This window comes from Episyrphus balteatus, chromosome 1 (genome assembly GCF_945859705.1).
Source record: "Episyrphus balteatus chromosome 1, idEpiBalt1.1, whole genome shotgun sequence".
In the NCBI taxonomy this organism is placed as follows: Eukaryota; Metazoa; Arthropoda; class Insecta; order Diptera; family Syrphidae; genus Episyrphus; species Episyrphus balteatus.
The window spans coordinates 121,485,569-121,498,978 of NC_079134.1; the positions used below are offsets into that span (position 1 = coordinate 121,485,569).

The following is a 13,410-nucleotide window of genomic DNA, read 5'->3' on the forward strand; positions in this document are numbered from 1 at the left end:
TCGAGTTCAGCAACCCAAAAACCTTTAAAAAAGTATATTTTGGTTATTGTGGAAAAAAAGTTTAATTTGGTTGGCTAGTGCTGTTTCTGGGTCAAAGACCACTCCTTAAATTTTAAATATCTCGGGCAGTAAAAGAGATATGGGAAAGATTAAACATTTTTTGGATGAATAAAACCAGTTCTTATATACATAGTTACAATTTTTTCTATAAAGGCAGAACCATAATTGGCGGATGGAGTCGGAAGCTACTGTCAATTGTTGTTGTTTTCTTTGTATTTTCGACAAGTTTTCTTCCGTCGAGTGCGGTTGCGAGCGCTGTTCCCCTCCGTTTTCATCCGACGATCCGACAGTTATAGTTCTGGCTTAAGGAATACAATTTTATACCCCACATAAAAACATAACCTCGAAAACAGCCAAAATGACGTTTTTTAGGCATTTTGTAACGGTAATATCTCAAAAACAGAGGCCAATAAAAATTTTATGACTTCAGATTCGAGTTCAGCACATCAAAAACATATAGAAAAGTATATTTTGGTTCTTGTGGCAAAAAGCTTGTTGACCAGTGTTATTATTACTATTATATCAATAATTATTAAAAGTTCCTTTTTTTTAAATGTTAAAAAAAAACAAAAGTATTTATGTCTATTAATATACCAACGCTAGCCAACTAAAACTCAAATTTGGACATTATTAAACCATCTTAAATGAGACGAATGGCAAACGTGCAATGAATAAAATTTAAACTTATTATTATAACGGCACATCACGCGCGTTACTTACTGAGCAATCTTCATATACCCACCATTAATTAACATAATAGTTCGTGGTTATGAATTTCAGATTCTTCCATGATTAAATGAGTGGCAACTTGTCCTTGCCCATTGGAAGCTCTTAAGTTAGGCATTGCGTTTGATACACAAAATGATTCATTGATTTTATATTTGTGAATGCAAAAGTGCGCTCCCCTTCCAATTAGTACACAAAATGCAAACATAGGCCATGGAATCTCCGTCTCCGATGGTTTCTTCACTCTTTATCATGATAAACCATTGAATATAAAAGCTGTGGAAGCAGACAATATTGTTATCAGTTCATATTCAATAACCGAATCTAGAGCAACCACAAACATAGCAAAAATGGCATTCAAAGTAAGGCATACAACCAAAGAAGATTTAACGGATTAGGATTCTAATAAAAAATAATTTAATTTGATAATTTGCAGTTCGTAGTTTTGTTTGGATTTATCGCTGCCGCTAGTGCTGGAATTCTTGCTCCAGCTGCGCCATTCGCTGCTGTTGCTCAAGTAGATCAATACGATCCACACCCACAATACACCTACGGATATGACGTACAGGATGCCATCACTGGTGATTCCAAGAACCAAGTGGAGAACCGTGATGGAGGTGTTGTCAGTGGACAGTACTCTTTGAATGATGCTGACGGTTACAGACGTATTGTGGATTATACTGCTGACCCAATCAACGGATTCAACGCAGTTGTCCGTCGTGAACCTTTAGCTATTGCTGCTGCACCAGCTTTGCTTAAGGCTGCCCCAGTTGCAGTTGCCGCCCCAGCACCACTTGCATATACTGCTGGCGCCTCATTTGTAAAGACAAGTTATGCATCGCCACTTATTTCCTACGCTTACTAAATGGATAATAAATTTAAATAGTTTGTTGAATGTTGATAAAAAATGTAAATAAATAATTTTGTTAAAATTTGAAAAAAAAAAACAGTAATTATTTACAAAAAAGAAACAGTAACATGACATTATGGGGTCTAAATAACATGCAATAAGATAAATTGGTTCAATATTTGGGGTTATTATCGTTACTGTTGAACATAATCTCAAGTTTTGATTGTTAGACGAACACGTAGCACTCCAAAAAAATTAACAAAAAGTTTCTCATACGCCATACGTTTTTTTTTTTTTATTTTCTACTTTTTCCTCAAATTAATTATGAATCGATAAGTCTTGAACCAAATTTGGTTTGAATTCAGATATGTTTTGAAAGAGATATAAGCTTATTAGGGTGGGTCAACAAAATCGAAATTAGTTTTTTCGATTTTGTACTCCGAAAAACAGAACATTATAAAAATCAAATCAGCGCTTAACAACAGTAACGTATATTTTTTTTTTTACAATTGAGTCGTTATAATTGAAAGTGGTATAGGTAACATTTTCCTTGATTTTCAAAAATATGTCAATTTTTTCAATCAAACGTACATAATTTTAAAAAAGAGGAACCAAAATATCAAAAAGAGGGATTTTTTGACAATTTTTAAAAAGTGGAGGGAAAGTGGATTGGGTGAAAAAAAGAGGAAAAAAAGGCGCAAAGGTAGCCCTGCGCATGACATATTCTTATAAGAAACAGATTGCTCCACAAAAAAGGTCTTGTTAAATTTTTTTCATTAATCTAACCATTCTAAAGTTATTCGAGACCAAAGTTTAAAAAAAATTATAAAAACAATTTTTACTTTTAAAAATTTTCCAATTGACTGAAACTTCATTATTTTCAAATTAACAAGATGTATTCTTGTAGGGGCTTAAACGTTCTACAAAAAATTCCTTGGCATCATATTGATTGCTTTAACCGTTTAGAAGATATTCGTATCCAAATCGCAATGCATTCGGGTCATAAGAAAACTATTGAAATTAGTGGGCATTGGTTTGATGGTGGGCAATCAATTTGATGCCAAGTAATTTTTTGTAGAACGTTTAAGCCCCTACAAGAATACATCTTGTTAATTTGAAAATAATGAAGTTTCATTGAATTGGAAAATTTTTAAAAGTAAAAATTGTTTTTATAATTTTTTTAACTTTGGCCTCGAATATCTTTAGAATGGTTAGATTAATGAAAAAAGCTATCAAGACCTTTTTTGTGGAGCAATCTATTTCTTACAAGAATATATCATGCGCGTTTGATTATCATAATTTTTCAATTTGTTACAAAATTAAGAACAAAAATCGAATTTTTAAAGATTTTCTCGATTTTTGGACCTCAAATATCTACTAATAGTCCAAGATCCCAGGGCCGCCAGACATTACTTATTTTCTCAAGAAAAAAATGTATGGAATTACGTAGTGCTAGGACATACTATTAGTGTATGGATACTGGCTATCTTGTGCCGACGGCCATTTTACCACTAACAGGTGCTAAAGGTACGAAAAAAACGTAGTTACTTTTCTTATTTTCTCAAGGCTGATTTTTATATATGATACTCAGGGAACTAATACATTAATTTTTGTAAGCTGCCAGACCCGTCCGATGGGCCTAACACCTTGCCAGACACGCATTTTAGTATACGGGAAAGTTAGATTTTGTTATATGGAGGTCTGGGAAAAAATTTATAACACATTTTGACTTAAGGACTCGAAAGAGTATCAAGACACGAGTCTAAAAACCACATTTTGAACAATCGCATCTAGAGTCATTTGGCGGCCATTTTGTTTTTTTAATAAAAATTTCAATTTTTCACATAACTCATGTATTTTTGAATCTACAGAAAAAAAATGTATTGCAAACTTGAAGATAATTTAATTTACTACAATATATGTTAAATTACTTTTTTCGATTATACCTTCGGTTTAAGAGTTAGGGTGGTTTTTTTTTGAAACCATATTTTCGTCATATCTCTTTTATTTGAGCTTTTTTGAAAATTAACTTGAAGTAAAAGTTGTAGATCTTTTTATTACCTTCAATTATTACATTAACGGTTTTTCGATTTGACAGTCCGTTTTTGATCTGTAGGAAAAAAACTTCAAAAAGGTTGCAATTTTTTTATATAGGAAAAATATTCTAGTACAGGGTAATTTGCATTAGATGTAACGTGGCGCTGATACACATAGCTAGCATTTGTGCGTGTCTGGCAAGGTGTCAGGCCCATCCGACGGGTCTGGCAGCTTACAAATATTTATTGAATTAGTTCCCTGAGTATCATATATAAAAATGAAGCTTGAGAAAATAAGTAAAGTTAAACTATTTTTTTCAAAGCTTTAAGGTGTCTGGCAAAAAAAATGGCTGTCGGAATGGGTCTGGCAGTGTTAGTTATACGATTTTGTTCTTGTCTGAGTGCAACCTACACGCCTAGGTTGTTGTTACATCTAATGCAAATTACCCTGTACTAGAATATTTTTCCTATATAAAAAAATTGCAACCTTTTTGAAGTTTTTTTCCTACAGATCAAAAACGGACTGTCAAATCGAAAAACCGTTAATGTAATAATTGAAGGTAATAAAAAGATCTACAACTTTTACTTCAAGTTAATTTTCAAAAAAGCTCAAATAAAAGAGATATGACGAAATTATGGTTTCAAAAAAAAACCACCCTAACTCTTAAACCGAAGGTATAATCGAAAAAAGTAATTTAACATATATTGTAGTAAATTAAATTATCTTCAAGTTTGCAATACATTTTTTTTCTGTAGATTCAAAAATACATGAGTTATGTGAAAAATTGAAATTTTTATTAAAAAAACAAAATGGCCGCCAAATGACTCTAGATGCGATTGTTCAAAATGTGGTTTTTAGACTCGTGTCTTGATACTCTTTCGAGTCCTTAAGTCAAAATGTGTTATAAATTTTTTCCCAGACCTCCATATAACAAAATCTAACTTTCCCGTATACTAAAATGCGTGTCTGGCAAGGTGTTAGGCCCATCGGACGGGTCTGGCAGCTTACAAAAATTAATGTATTAGTTCCCTGAGTATCATATATAAAAATCAGCCTTGAGAAAATAAGAAAAGTAACTACGTTTTTTTCGTACCTTTAGCACCTGTTAGTGGTAAAATGGCCGTCGGCACAAGATAGCCAGTATCCATACACTAATAGTATGTCCTAGCACTACGTAATTAAATACATTTTTTTCTTGAGAAAATAAGTAATGTCTGGCGGCCCTGGGATCTTGCTCTATAAAGGTTAGATAATTGAAAAAAGTGTATGAGGCCTTTTTTGTTGAGCGTTCAATTTTCTACAAGAATATGTAAAAAAATTTGCTAAAAAGTCAATTAATAAAAAAATGATTTTTCTTTCGTAGAAGCTTGGTGTAAAAATCTAAAATTGCGAAGCGGGGGACTTTCCCATTAATATAAAGAGCTCATATTTGGTTTATAATTATATTCTAGAGGTGTCTAGCAATCGATTTTTCGGAGTACAAAATCGAAAAAACGAATTTCGATTTTTTTGACCCACCCTAAAGCTTATATCCATTTTGTATAAGATAGTTAAAATTTATTATAAAAATTTTCTCTGATTTACGAAGTGTACGCAAAAAATTGAAGTAATTTTGTCAAAGTTTGAAAAAAAAAACAGTAATTATGTACATATTTACAAAAAAAAATAAAATGCACGACTGGGTCGCACGAATTTGCTCTTAGGGTTGAAGTTGCTAAAATTTTTAGGACTTTTTATTTAGAAATTTAGTAAATGTAATTATTGTAGGTAATTTATCCTATTTTCGTATAAGAAAAAATTAAAAAAAAAAAACATAAAAATCGTTTTCAAAATAATATAACAGCATCTGAAATTGAATTGCCCTTCAAAAAAAGTATGCAACTTCATTTGTTTTATTAAGCACGTTCAAAGAGCTAACATAAAGCTATCGGATAGCTTTTTGTTGTTGTAAACAATGTTAAAAATTAGTAAAGAAACGAACCATTTTCTGTCAAAAAATAATCTGAAGGTATCCGAGAATTTTTGGTATACCTCAGGTATTCGAGTGATCAGCTGATAAATATTTGGCTATTTTTTTATTTTGATTTCTATTCGCGCGACTATACAGCTTGAAAATAAAATAAATTTGCAATAATTAAAGTTAAATCGATTGTGCAATACTCTGCAACAATAAAAAAAGGAATTTGCTCGAAAGAAACAAATTTCTACCTGGATAGCTTTTCGTTCAAAGAGATAATCCAGATACGGGTATCCCAGATAGCCTATCCGATAGGTGTTTGAACGTGCCCATTAAGATGTATTTTTAGAAAAAATTTCGAAATGAAGTTAGAATTAAGTCCTATTTTCTGGAAGATCGTAATCATTATTTTGTCCACTTGCTTCTGACATCATGTTGTACAATGATTCATCGTGGTAGACTGTCATAAAGTGACCTGATGGATTCCTTCAATTCTTCTTTGTTGTTGTATTGTCGAAGTTCCTTGCAGAATTCTCAAAACTGACCAGAGGTTTTCAATTATGTTCATAAACAGTGATCTGGCCAATTGGCGAAAATATTGACTTTAAGCTGTTCAAAACCAGCCACAGTCTTTTTCGGGTAACCAATAGCTCCCCTCCCCAAACCATAAATGAATCTCCTCCAGATTGGCATTCTCTTAAAATCTTTTCTTCTGTTCATAGATCGTGCCTATAACAGGCAAATCCTTCGGAACTTTTTTTGTTGGAAAAAATTGTTTTGCGCCATTGATTTGTCCAATGATTGTGATCCAAATCGAATTTTTGCAGCCAAACCTTGGAGTGGTTCTAACCTTATTTCGTACTTGCATAGCGCAAAATTCAAAAAGCTTGTAAGAAACTGATATAAAAATAATAAGATTTTTGTGTCATTCCAACAATTTTCACGATGGTCATTAATTATAACTGAAAATGCTTCTGGTTCTAACATTTTTTTCGTTCACTATAAATATCTTGTTTGTGCATACATCTTTTCTTTTGCATATTATTCAAGAGTTCGCGTTCTGCCACATTATGTCGCATAAGTACTAAATTGTCTTCATAATATACGATCCAGTCGTGTATTTATTCTTATAACTCGTAGTTTGAACAATAAATGACAATACACAATAATATTATGAGATGACAATTTATTTGGATAACTTTAAATACAATTTATACACATTTTCTTGTCAGTTGAAGCTCGGAGAATAACAAAATATAAAAAAAAAAATTATACCAGTTGAGACTTAGCAGCTACAACTCATGTAAAATTGCATTTGTTGATCTAAAAAATTGAAATAAATATTTTAATTGACTTTCGTTTAAATATTAGAAAGTAAATCCTAGAAGGTATCGCACTGATACCGCACACTTAAGTAAATAAAAGTTAAATTGTCAAATACAAATAATTAATCAGGATTCAATACATTATCAACTAGTCTTTGTGATTCTTCGAAATTGGAGATCGTGATTTTGTGCGAGCACCGTGGCTGCGGCGAGAGTTGGAACTACTTCTTTTTGAATCAATGCTATCGGCCCTGTTTCGGCTATGGCCACGTTTTGGGGAGCACGACGAATCGTAGCGACGTCTTGGCGATCTAGCGATTCCATTGCGACTATCATCGTTATGCCTAACACCATTTTCATGATCGTTTTCTGTAGATCGTCTGCTGCTTCGTGGTTTGCGTTCATCACGGTAATCCTTTTTAGGCGAACGAGATTTGGATTTGCTTCGAGAATGAGAGCGTGAACCTGTATGCGATCTGGTTCGCTGATCCCGCGAATAGCTTCGTGAACGACTCTTGGATCGGCTTCTATAAAAATAAAAAAAAAAACAAAAAAATTTAAAGATTTTTATTTAATGAGCAGCTTTTTAAGTTTAAAAATATTTTAACTTTAGTCAATTTTGATCAGGTTGGATGATCATGCCATCTCATGTTAAAACCACAACTAAAATTAGACACTAGGAGAACATGCGAATTAGACGAAATTTTACAGCACGGGGTCGAACTAGACTTAGCACTTTTTTCTGAACGCATTTGCTATAAATTTTGGGTAGAAACTACCTCCAAATTTAAGAAACAAGTGAAAACATTATCTGGTTCGATAAATATGACTACTCCTGAGCCCAATAAACCTAAAAGATGTAAGAGAAGCTATATAAAAGCTATGTTTTGATACAGATAATTCGGGTAAAAATTCTCCGATTTCGATCAACTCTAAAAAAAAATTGACTGAGAGATTTAATAGCCACCTGGCTGTCCGAGAAGATCCGAATACTCGTATTAGATATTACGTTTTCTCTAAGCCAAAATAGAACTTTCTTTGTCGCCAAAATTTGCGCTTGGAACACGCTGCAATGGCAGCAGAAGAAAAAATTGAGATTCAAATTTTTACCATTTCCTACACCTTCATTGGTTTTTGAACCATCAGTGTAAATGTGTAGAGCTTGATAGATTTAGAAGTACAAAGATCCGAGGAAGCTGGCATGTAATACCATCTCCCAAAAAACACGACCGGCTCAGTTGGTATTGCCATGTTCAAAGGAGAGATTATGAGAACCCCGTCAAAAAGGCAATATCATATAACGTTCCAACACGAAATAAAAGGAAGGGTAGCTAAAAACTCCTGGTACAAGCAAATGCAAAAACACCAATACAAAAACCAGGAGGCTTGCCGCCGATTTCTGTGGTCAACCTGGCGAACCCCACAGACGGATCACTAGTGTAAAGCAGATACGTGGGTTGTTATGATCCCCTCGACATTGAGATCATAACAGCGCCGAGAAAAGGAAGAAGAAGTTTAGAGTTATTGTCTAGACTGCTAGGATCCTCCCATACAGTTTTGAAGGTAACAGAAGCCTGGGAATTATTTTTTAACACTAACTGGGGTGTGGTGTCATCTAAGCGATCTGGAATGAATCCGAAATTATTTAGAATGTTAGTGTGGCCAATATGATTAATGCTCCACTGTAAAGTGGCCTTTAGATGAGTAGCTGAGTTTACTGCTACTTGCTTGCTGTAGATTTCTAGTGCTGTGAGATCTAGTTGTATGCCGAGGGCGTTCAAAGGGGTTAACCTTAGCGCGGCGCTTATACAAAAATATAGCTAAATTTTGGACTTTGATAAGTTTCAGTTTATCGCTATTTCCAGTGTGGTTCACTTACTATCACCCCGTATGTATGTATCGATCTTATGACCGAGGTGTACACTGTACAGGCAGTGTGCAATAGAGTAAGCGTAACATTTTTAAATAACTGGGGTTTGAAGTCTGGAAACTTGTATTTCCTCGTGAATAAGCTTTTTCAAAGCTGATTTGTTGCAGTTATGCAAGGGTCTGTGGGTACTTAAAACCATCTCCCTCTAGGTCTAGTAGAAGTTCATTACCAAGTTGTATAGGAGAGCTGAGGAGTCCTTCTGTTGGCTGCTATGTGAACTTATAATTCTGCTACTAAGAATGCTATGTGTCATGTTCTTAAGCGGGACCTTTATTTTAAGATTATCTACAGCAGAGTGTACTCTTGTGTATAGAGTATATATATAATGCTCCCTAGAGAAAGGGGAGTAGTTTCCACGAGTTTCCCCTTTGTGTAGGCATGTTTTGCCTTAGAGATCAGACAGGGTTCTAATTTTTTATTAGATGAATATATATCATTCTTTTCAGAGTTGGAATATATAGTCTGCGTAAACCAAAATTGTTCTAATTCCATAGGATTTGTTATTTAGAACAACCTGGCTTTCCGCCGAAAGAACATTATTTGCATTCTAAAGTTAAAGTTTTAATTCTCAAACCTAGAGTTTATCAACTTTAATTTTTTTCAACTCCGGAAATTATCAGAAGTTTTCGAGCAAACTTGAGATTTTACGAGTACTTTAAAATGTCTTTTTTTATTTTTGTTTTCGTTTCAAAATTTTGTTAAAATGTCAAAGAGAAAATACTTTTTACCTAAAAAATTGATGACAAATTAGCCATGGATCTACTGTTTTCAAACGTGAAGACGATGGAACTCATGTGTCTTTGTATCGCATATTTTGTGTATATGTATGTATATTTTTTTGAAAAATTTATAATTAATACAAAAGTTATGTGTGTGACAAAAATAGTTCTTTTATGTTTGGTTTTTTTCTCTTTAAAACATACATTTTTGTTTCGAAGTTTCTTTTTGTGATCTTGAGAAGTCTCCTTTTTTTAGTGTAAATTGCTTTGATGTGTATCTCCCGAAATCATATTGGTTTAAAAAAAAACATAGCACCATATTCGAAGTTATGTATCGTGCGTCGTCGGCACAAAGTCAAAACCACGAATCTGCAAAATTGTAGTTTTGAGAAAAACAGATTCGGGGTTTTGGCTTTGGGCTTTGGGAAAAAAATATGACATTTCACAGAAAACTCTCAAGTTTTTTCCCTCAACTTCTACTATTTCCGGAAGTTGAGCAAACCTGAAGTTGACCAACTCAAGAGTTGAAAATCAAAACTTGAAACTGTCAACTTTCAGTGAAGAAAAACAAAATCACAAGTTGAAAATAAAAATCCTCAAGTTGACTTCAACTTTTAGTGAAGAAAATGGGAGCATTCACGAATCTAGTGACTACGTAGTCAACTCGTTCTGATTCGCTGAAAACAACTAAAAAATTATTTAAAATTTCACCTCCGACCTCCGAGTGTAAAAATTTTGACTTCAAAGTTAGTTGAAATTTCTCAGTCAGCTGTTTGATGGAAACAATTCTATTTGAATTTTAATCACAACAAAAACATGACTGTTAAAAAAAGAGCCAAGTTCTCCTATGTTGAAATTATGCTGGCACAAAAAGTATTGAGATGTAAAAGTGTACCAAGTTCTAAAGTTTGGGTTCAAATTCGTATCAATAAAATTTTGATTGTTTTCTTGACAATTTTTTCTTTTAATTACCGATTTTTAAAGTTATTTCAAAAATTGCCAAGTAAACAATCAAAATTTTATTGATACGAATTTAGACCCAAACTTTAGAACTTGGTACACTTTTACATCTCAATACTTTTTGTGCCAGCATAATTTCAACATAGGAGAACTTGGCTCTTTTTTTAACAGTCATGTTTTTGTTGTGATTTCACTACTTTTTGCAAGGTATGGCTGCAGGATTAAAAATCTCTATATTTCAGTGAAAATGGGCGGTTGCCACGGCCCCTGGCTGAAATTCTCAAACTTTCAATTTTTTCCTTTGTATAAACTACCATCTCTACCATTCTACTAAATTTCAAGATTCTACGATAATCAGAAGTGCTCTATAATATTTGATGAAAATTCAGCAAAAAAAGGGCGGATGCCACGCCCCCTCAATTGAAAATCTCAAATTTTAAATTTTTTCCTTTGTATACACCACAAGTCCTATCACCGTGTAAAATTTCAAGTTTCTACGATATTGGGAAGTTCTCCATAATTTTGATGATCTGTCAGTGAGTCAGTGAATCAGTGAGTCAGTTACGAATTTTGCGATTTTTGAAGCCCTATATCTCAGAAACTACTCATCGTAGGAGGCTGAATATTTGTGAGGAGTTTGGTTTTGACCAGCTCAACAAATGGGGGGTCGAAAATGGCCTGAGTTGTTTCCTGTAAATAAGGGTGTAGTGCCAAAGTTGCTAGAGAACTTGGCTGGGCACTACCGTGCCCCTTGATTTTTTGGTGGAATTGATGAAAAAGCATATAAAATACTACATTCGTGAATGCGCCCAATGCCTCTAAACTGACTTGAAATACGTATTTGATTGTATTTATTGATGTATAAGGATTGCACTGAAAAAAAAAATTTCAATTTGACGTATTCAAGTGATCAAAGAGGTAACATTTCTGTATTGATTTTTGGACAAAATGAAATCCATCAAAATGTACTAAAAAAAAAGTAAAGGTAACTTACTGAAAATATTAACCAAAATTTAATTAAAAATAAATATTTTTTTTCGCATTTTATAACTTACCGGCGTCTTCGGCCATAACGGCGACAATCACGAGCATAATGACCTCTGCCTCCACACTCGTAGCATTTATCATCCGGATGGAATGGTCGTCCGCCGCTTTTTGATCCTTTTCTGTCGTTTCTGCCGCCGGCATATCTGCCGGTTGATAACTCAACTCGAGCTCGACGCCCACAAACCGTCCGTCCATCTAATCCTCGGACTGCATCGGCCGCATCACGGGCATCCTCGAATTCGACAAATGCAAAGCCGGGCGGATTTCTAGCAATCCAAACACTCCTCAAAGTGCCATAAGTACTAAATGCATACTCTAATTCATTTTTTCTTGCATTATTTCCCAAATCACCTACATACACCTTTCGATCACTCGGATACCTCGACATTCTTTTCGACTGCAAAATCAATAATGTTATTTTTAGTTTCCACTTTTGTTTATTTATTATTTGTGATGAGAAAATTAATAGAATAAAGAATTCACAATGAAAATATTATTACCATGATTGCGGCTTAATTTAATTTAATGTATACTTTTTAAAATAAATAGAAATACTTTATTTGAAACGCTTTGAATAGTTTATGCAAAAAAAACATGCTTTTCGGCACACCACAAACAACGCGCAAACACCACCAAACCTACTCCTCGGTAGCAAAAAAAAAAAAAAAAAGTGGATCGTGGAATGTGGATGTTCCAAAAATGGCTGATTTTACATGGAAGGGAATTATTTTCCAGAAACAATTTAAGGGTGGGTGTTAATTACATTTAGGTAGAGAGCACACTTTTGATGCGTTTTCTTTTAAAGCCTACCATGCAAACCAAAATTCAGTAGTTTGATTGAAAACAAAACTATAAACAAAAAATAGTATGTAACTGTGTGTGTTTCTTTATTAAACAACGAATTTACCCCTTTGAAACAAACAAATAAACACTTCACTTGCAAACGGGACAAGGAGAGCGATGTATGTATATGTATGCGATGCAAAGTGTCTTTTCTTTGTTCATATTTAGAAATTCACAACAGCATCACTAGAGTTTTAAGGTATAACTGGTGGAACAGAATGATGTAGCTGTGGCTGTGTCTTGTGGCGCTGTCGAAGGTAAAAAGTATGAAATTAGTATATTGGTGCCACAATAGCCCCGTTCCATTGGAGGTGGTAGTTTACTCATGAGTAGATCTAGTACTAGAACTAACACATGATCTTCTACTCGAGGAGATAGGAATGTGTAGTTGTTGTACTAGATTTCTACTCACAAGTAAACTATGTACCACCAACTATGGAACAGGGCTAATACGTAGCTGTGGCTGTGGCAAGAAAATTCGCTGTGGTACAAGTCGAGCCAACTTTTACTTCAAGCTACAAGCGCAATGACTTTTGACGTTTTTAATGTGGTTGCCCAGTTAAAATTATTTTTTTTTTCAAGGCAATTGACATTTTAGTGCGCCACATATTCTGTTCATCTTTTCTACATTTTTAGCGATTTTATTTGACATCTTGTTTTTCTTTGCTGCAAGCGAATTTGCATTCTGTTACAACGACCACTTTTTGCAAAAATTCAAAAAGTGAAAATTTTCAAAATCATTTTATGACAGTTTTTCCGACCAGAAAATTAAAAATAATGATGCAGAAAGCTTATTTTTTGGTTTGAAAAAACAATTTTTACAATTATGTATTTCCAAAAGAAAAAGGCGCTAGAAAGAAATTAAAATGTTTTACTTTTGTAAATTTCCCACTTTTTCACTTTTTAGGTCATTGTATTAAGGCTTGGCCACACCGGAGGGTACGCGGTAGAGGTAC

The 13,410-nt window shown here is 33.7% G+C and overlaps 2 protein-coding genes across 2 annotated transcripts; one reads left to right on the forward strand and one right to left on the reverse strand.

The window, feature by feature from the left end:
• Nucleotides 1–947: 947 nt before the first annotated feature.
• On the forward strand, nucleotides 948–1,651 carry LOC129910563 (larval cuticle protein A2B-like). The gene is made up of 2 exons (XM_055987992.1): nucleotides 948–1,148; nucleotides 1,208–1,651. The coding sequence occupies exons 1-2, from the start codon at nucleotides 948–950 to the stop codon at nucleotides 1,649–1,651; spliced, it is 645 nt and encodes a 214-aa protein (XP_055843967.1).
• A 5,150-nt stretch (nucleotides 1,652–6,801) lies between these two features.
• On the reverse strand, nucleotides 6,802–12,264 carry LOC129906195 (serine/arginine-rich splicing factor 7). The gene is made up of 3 exons (XM_055981870.1): nucleotides 12,112–12,264; nucleotides 11,620–12,008; nucleotides 6,802–7,482 (listed from the first exon to the last, which is right to left on the reverse strand). Exons 1-3 carry the CDS (start codon nucleotides 12,112–12,114, stop codon nucleotides 7,104–7,106), a joined length of 771 nt encoding a protein of 256 aa, XP_055837845.1. The 5' UTR covers nucleotides 12,115–12,264; the 3' UTR covers nucleotides 6,802–7,103.
• Nucleotides 12,265–13,410: the final 1,146 nt, after the last annotated feature.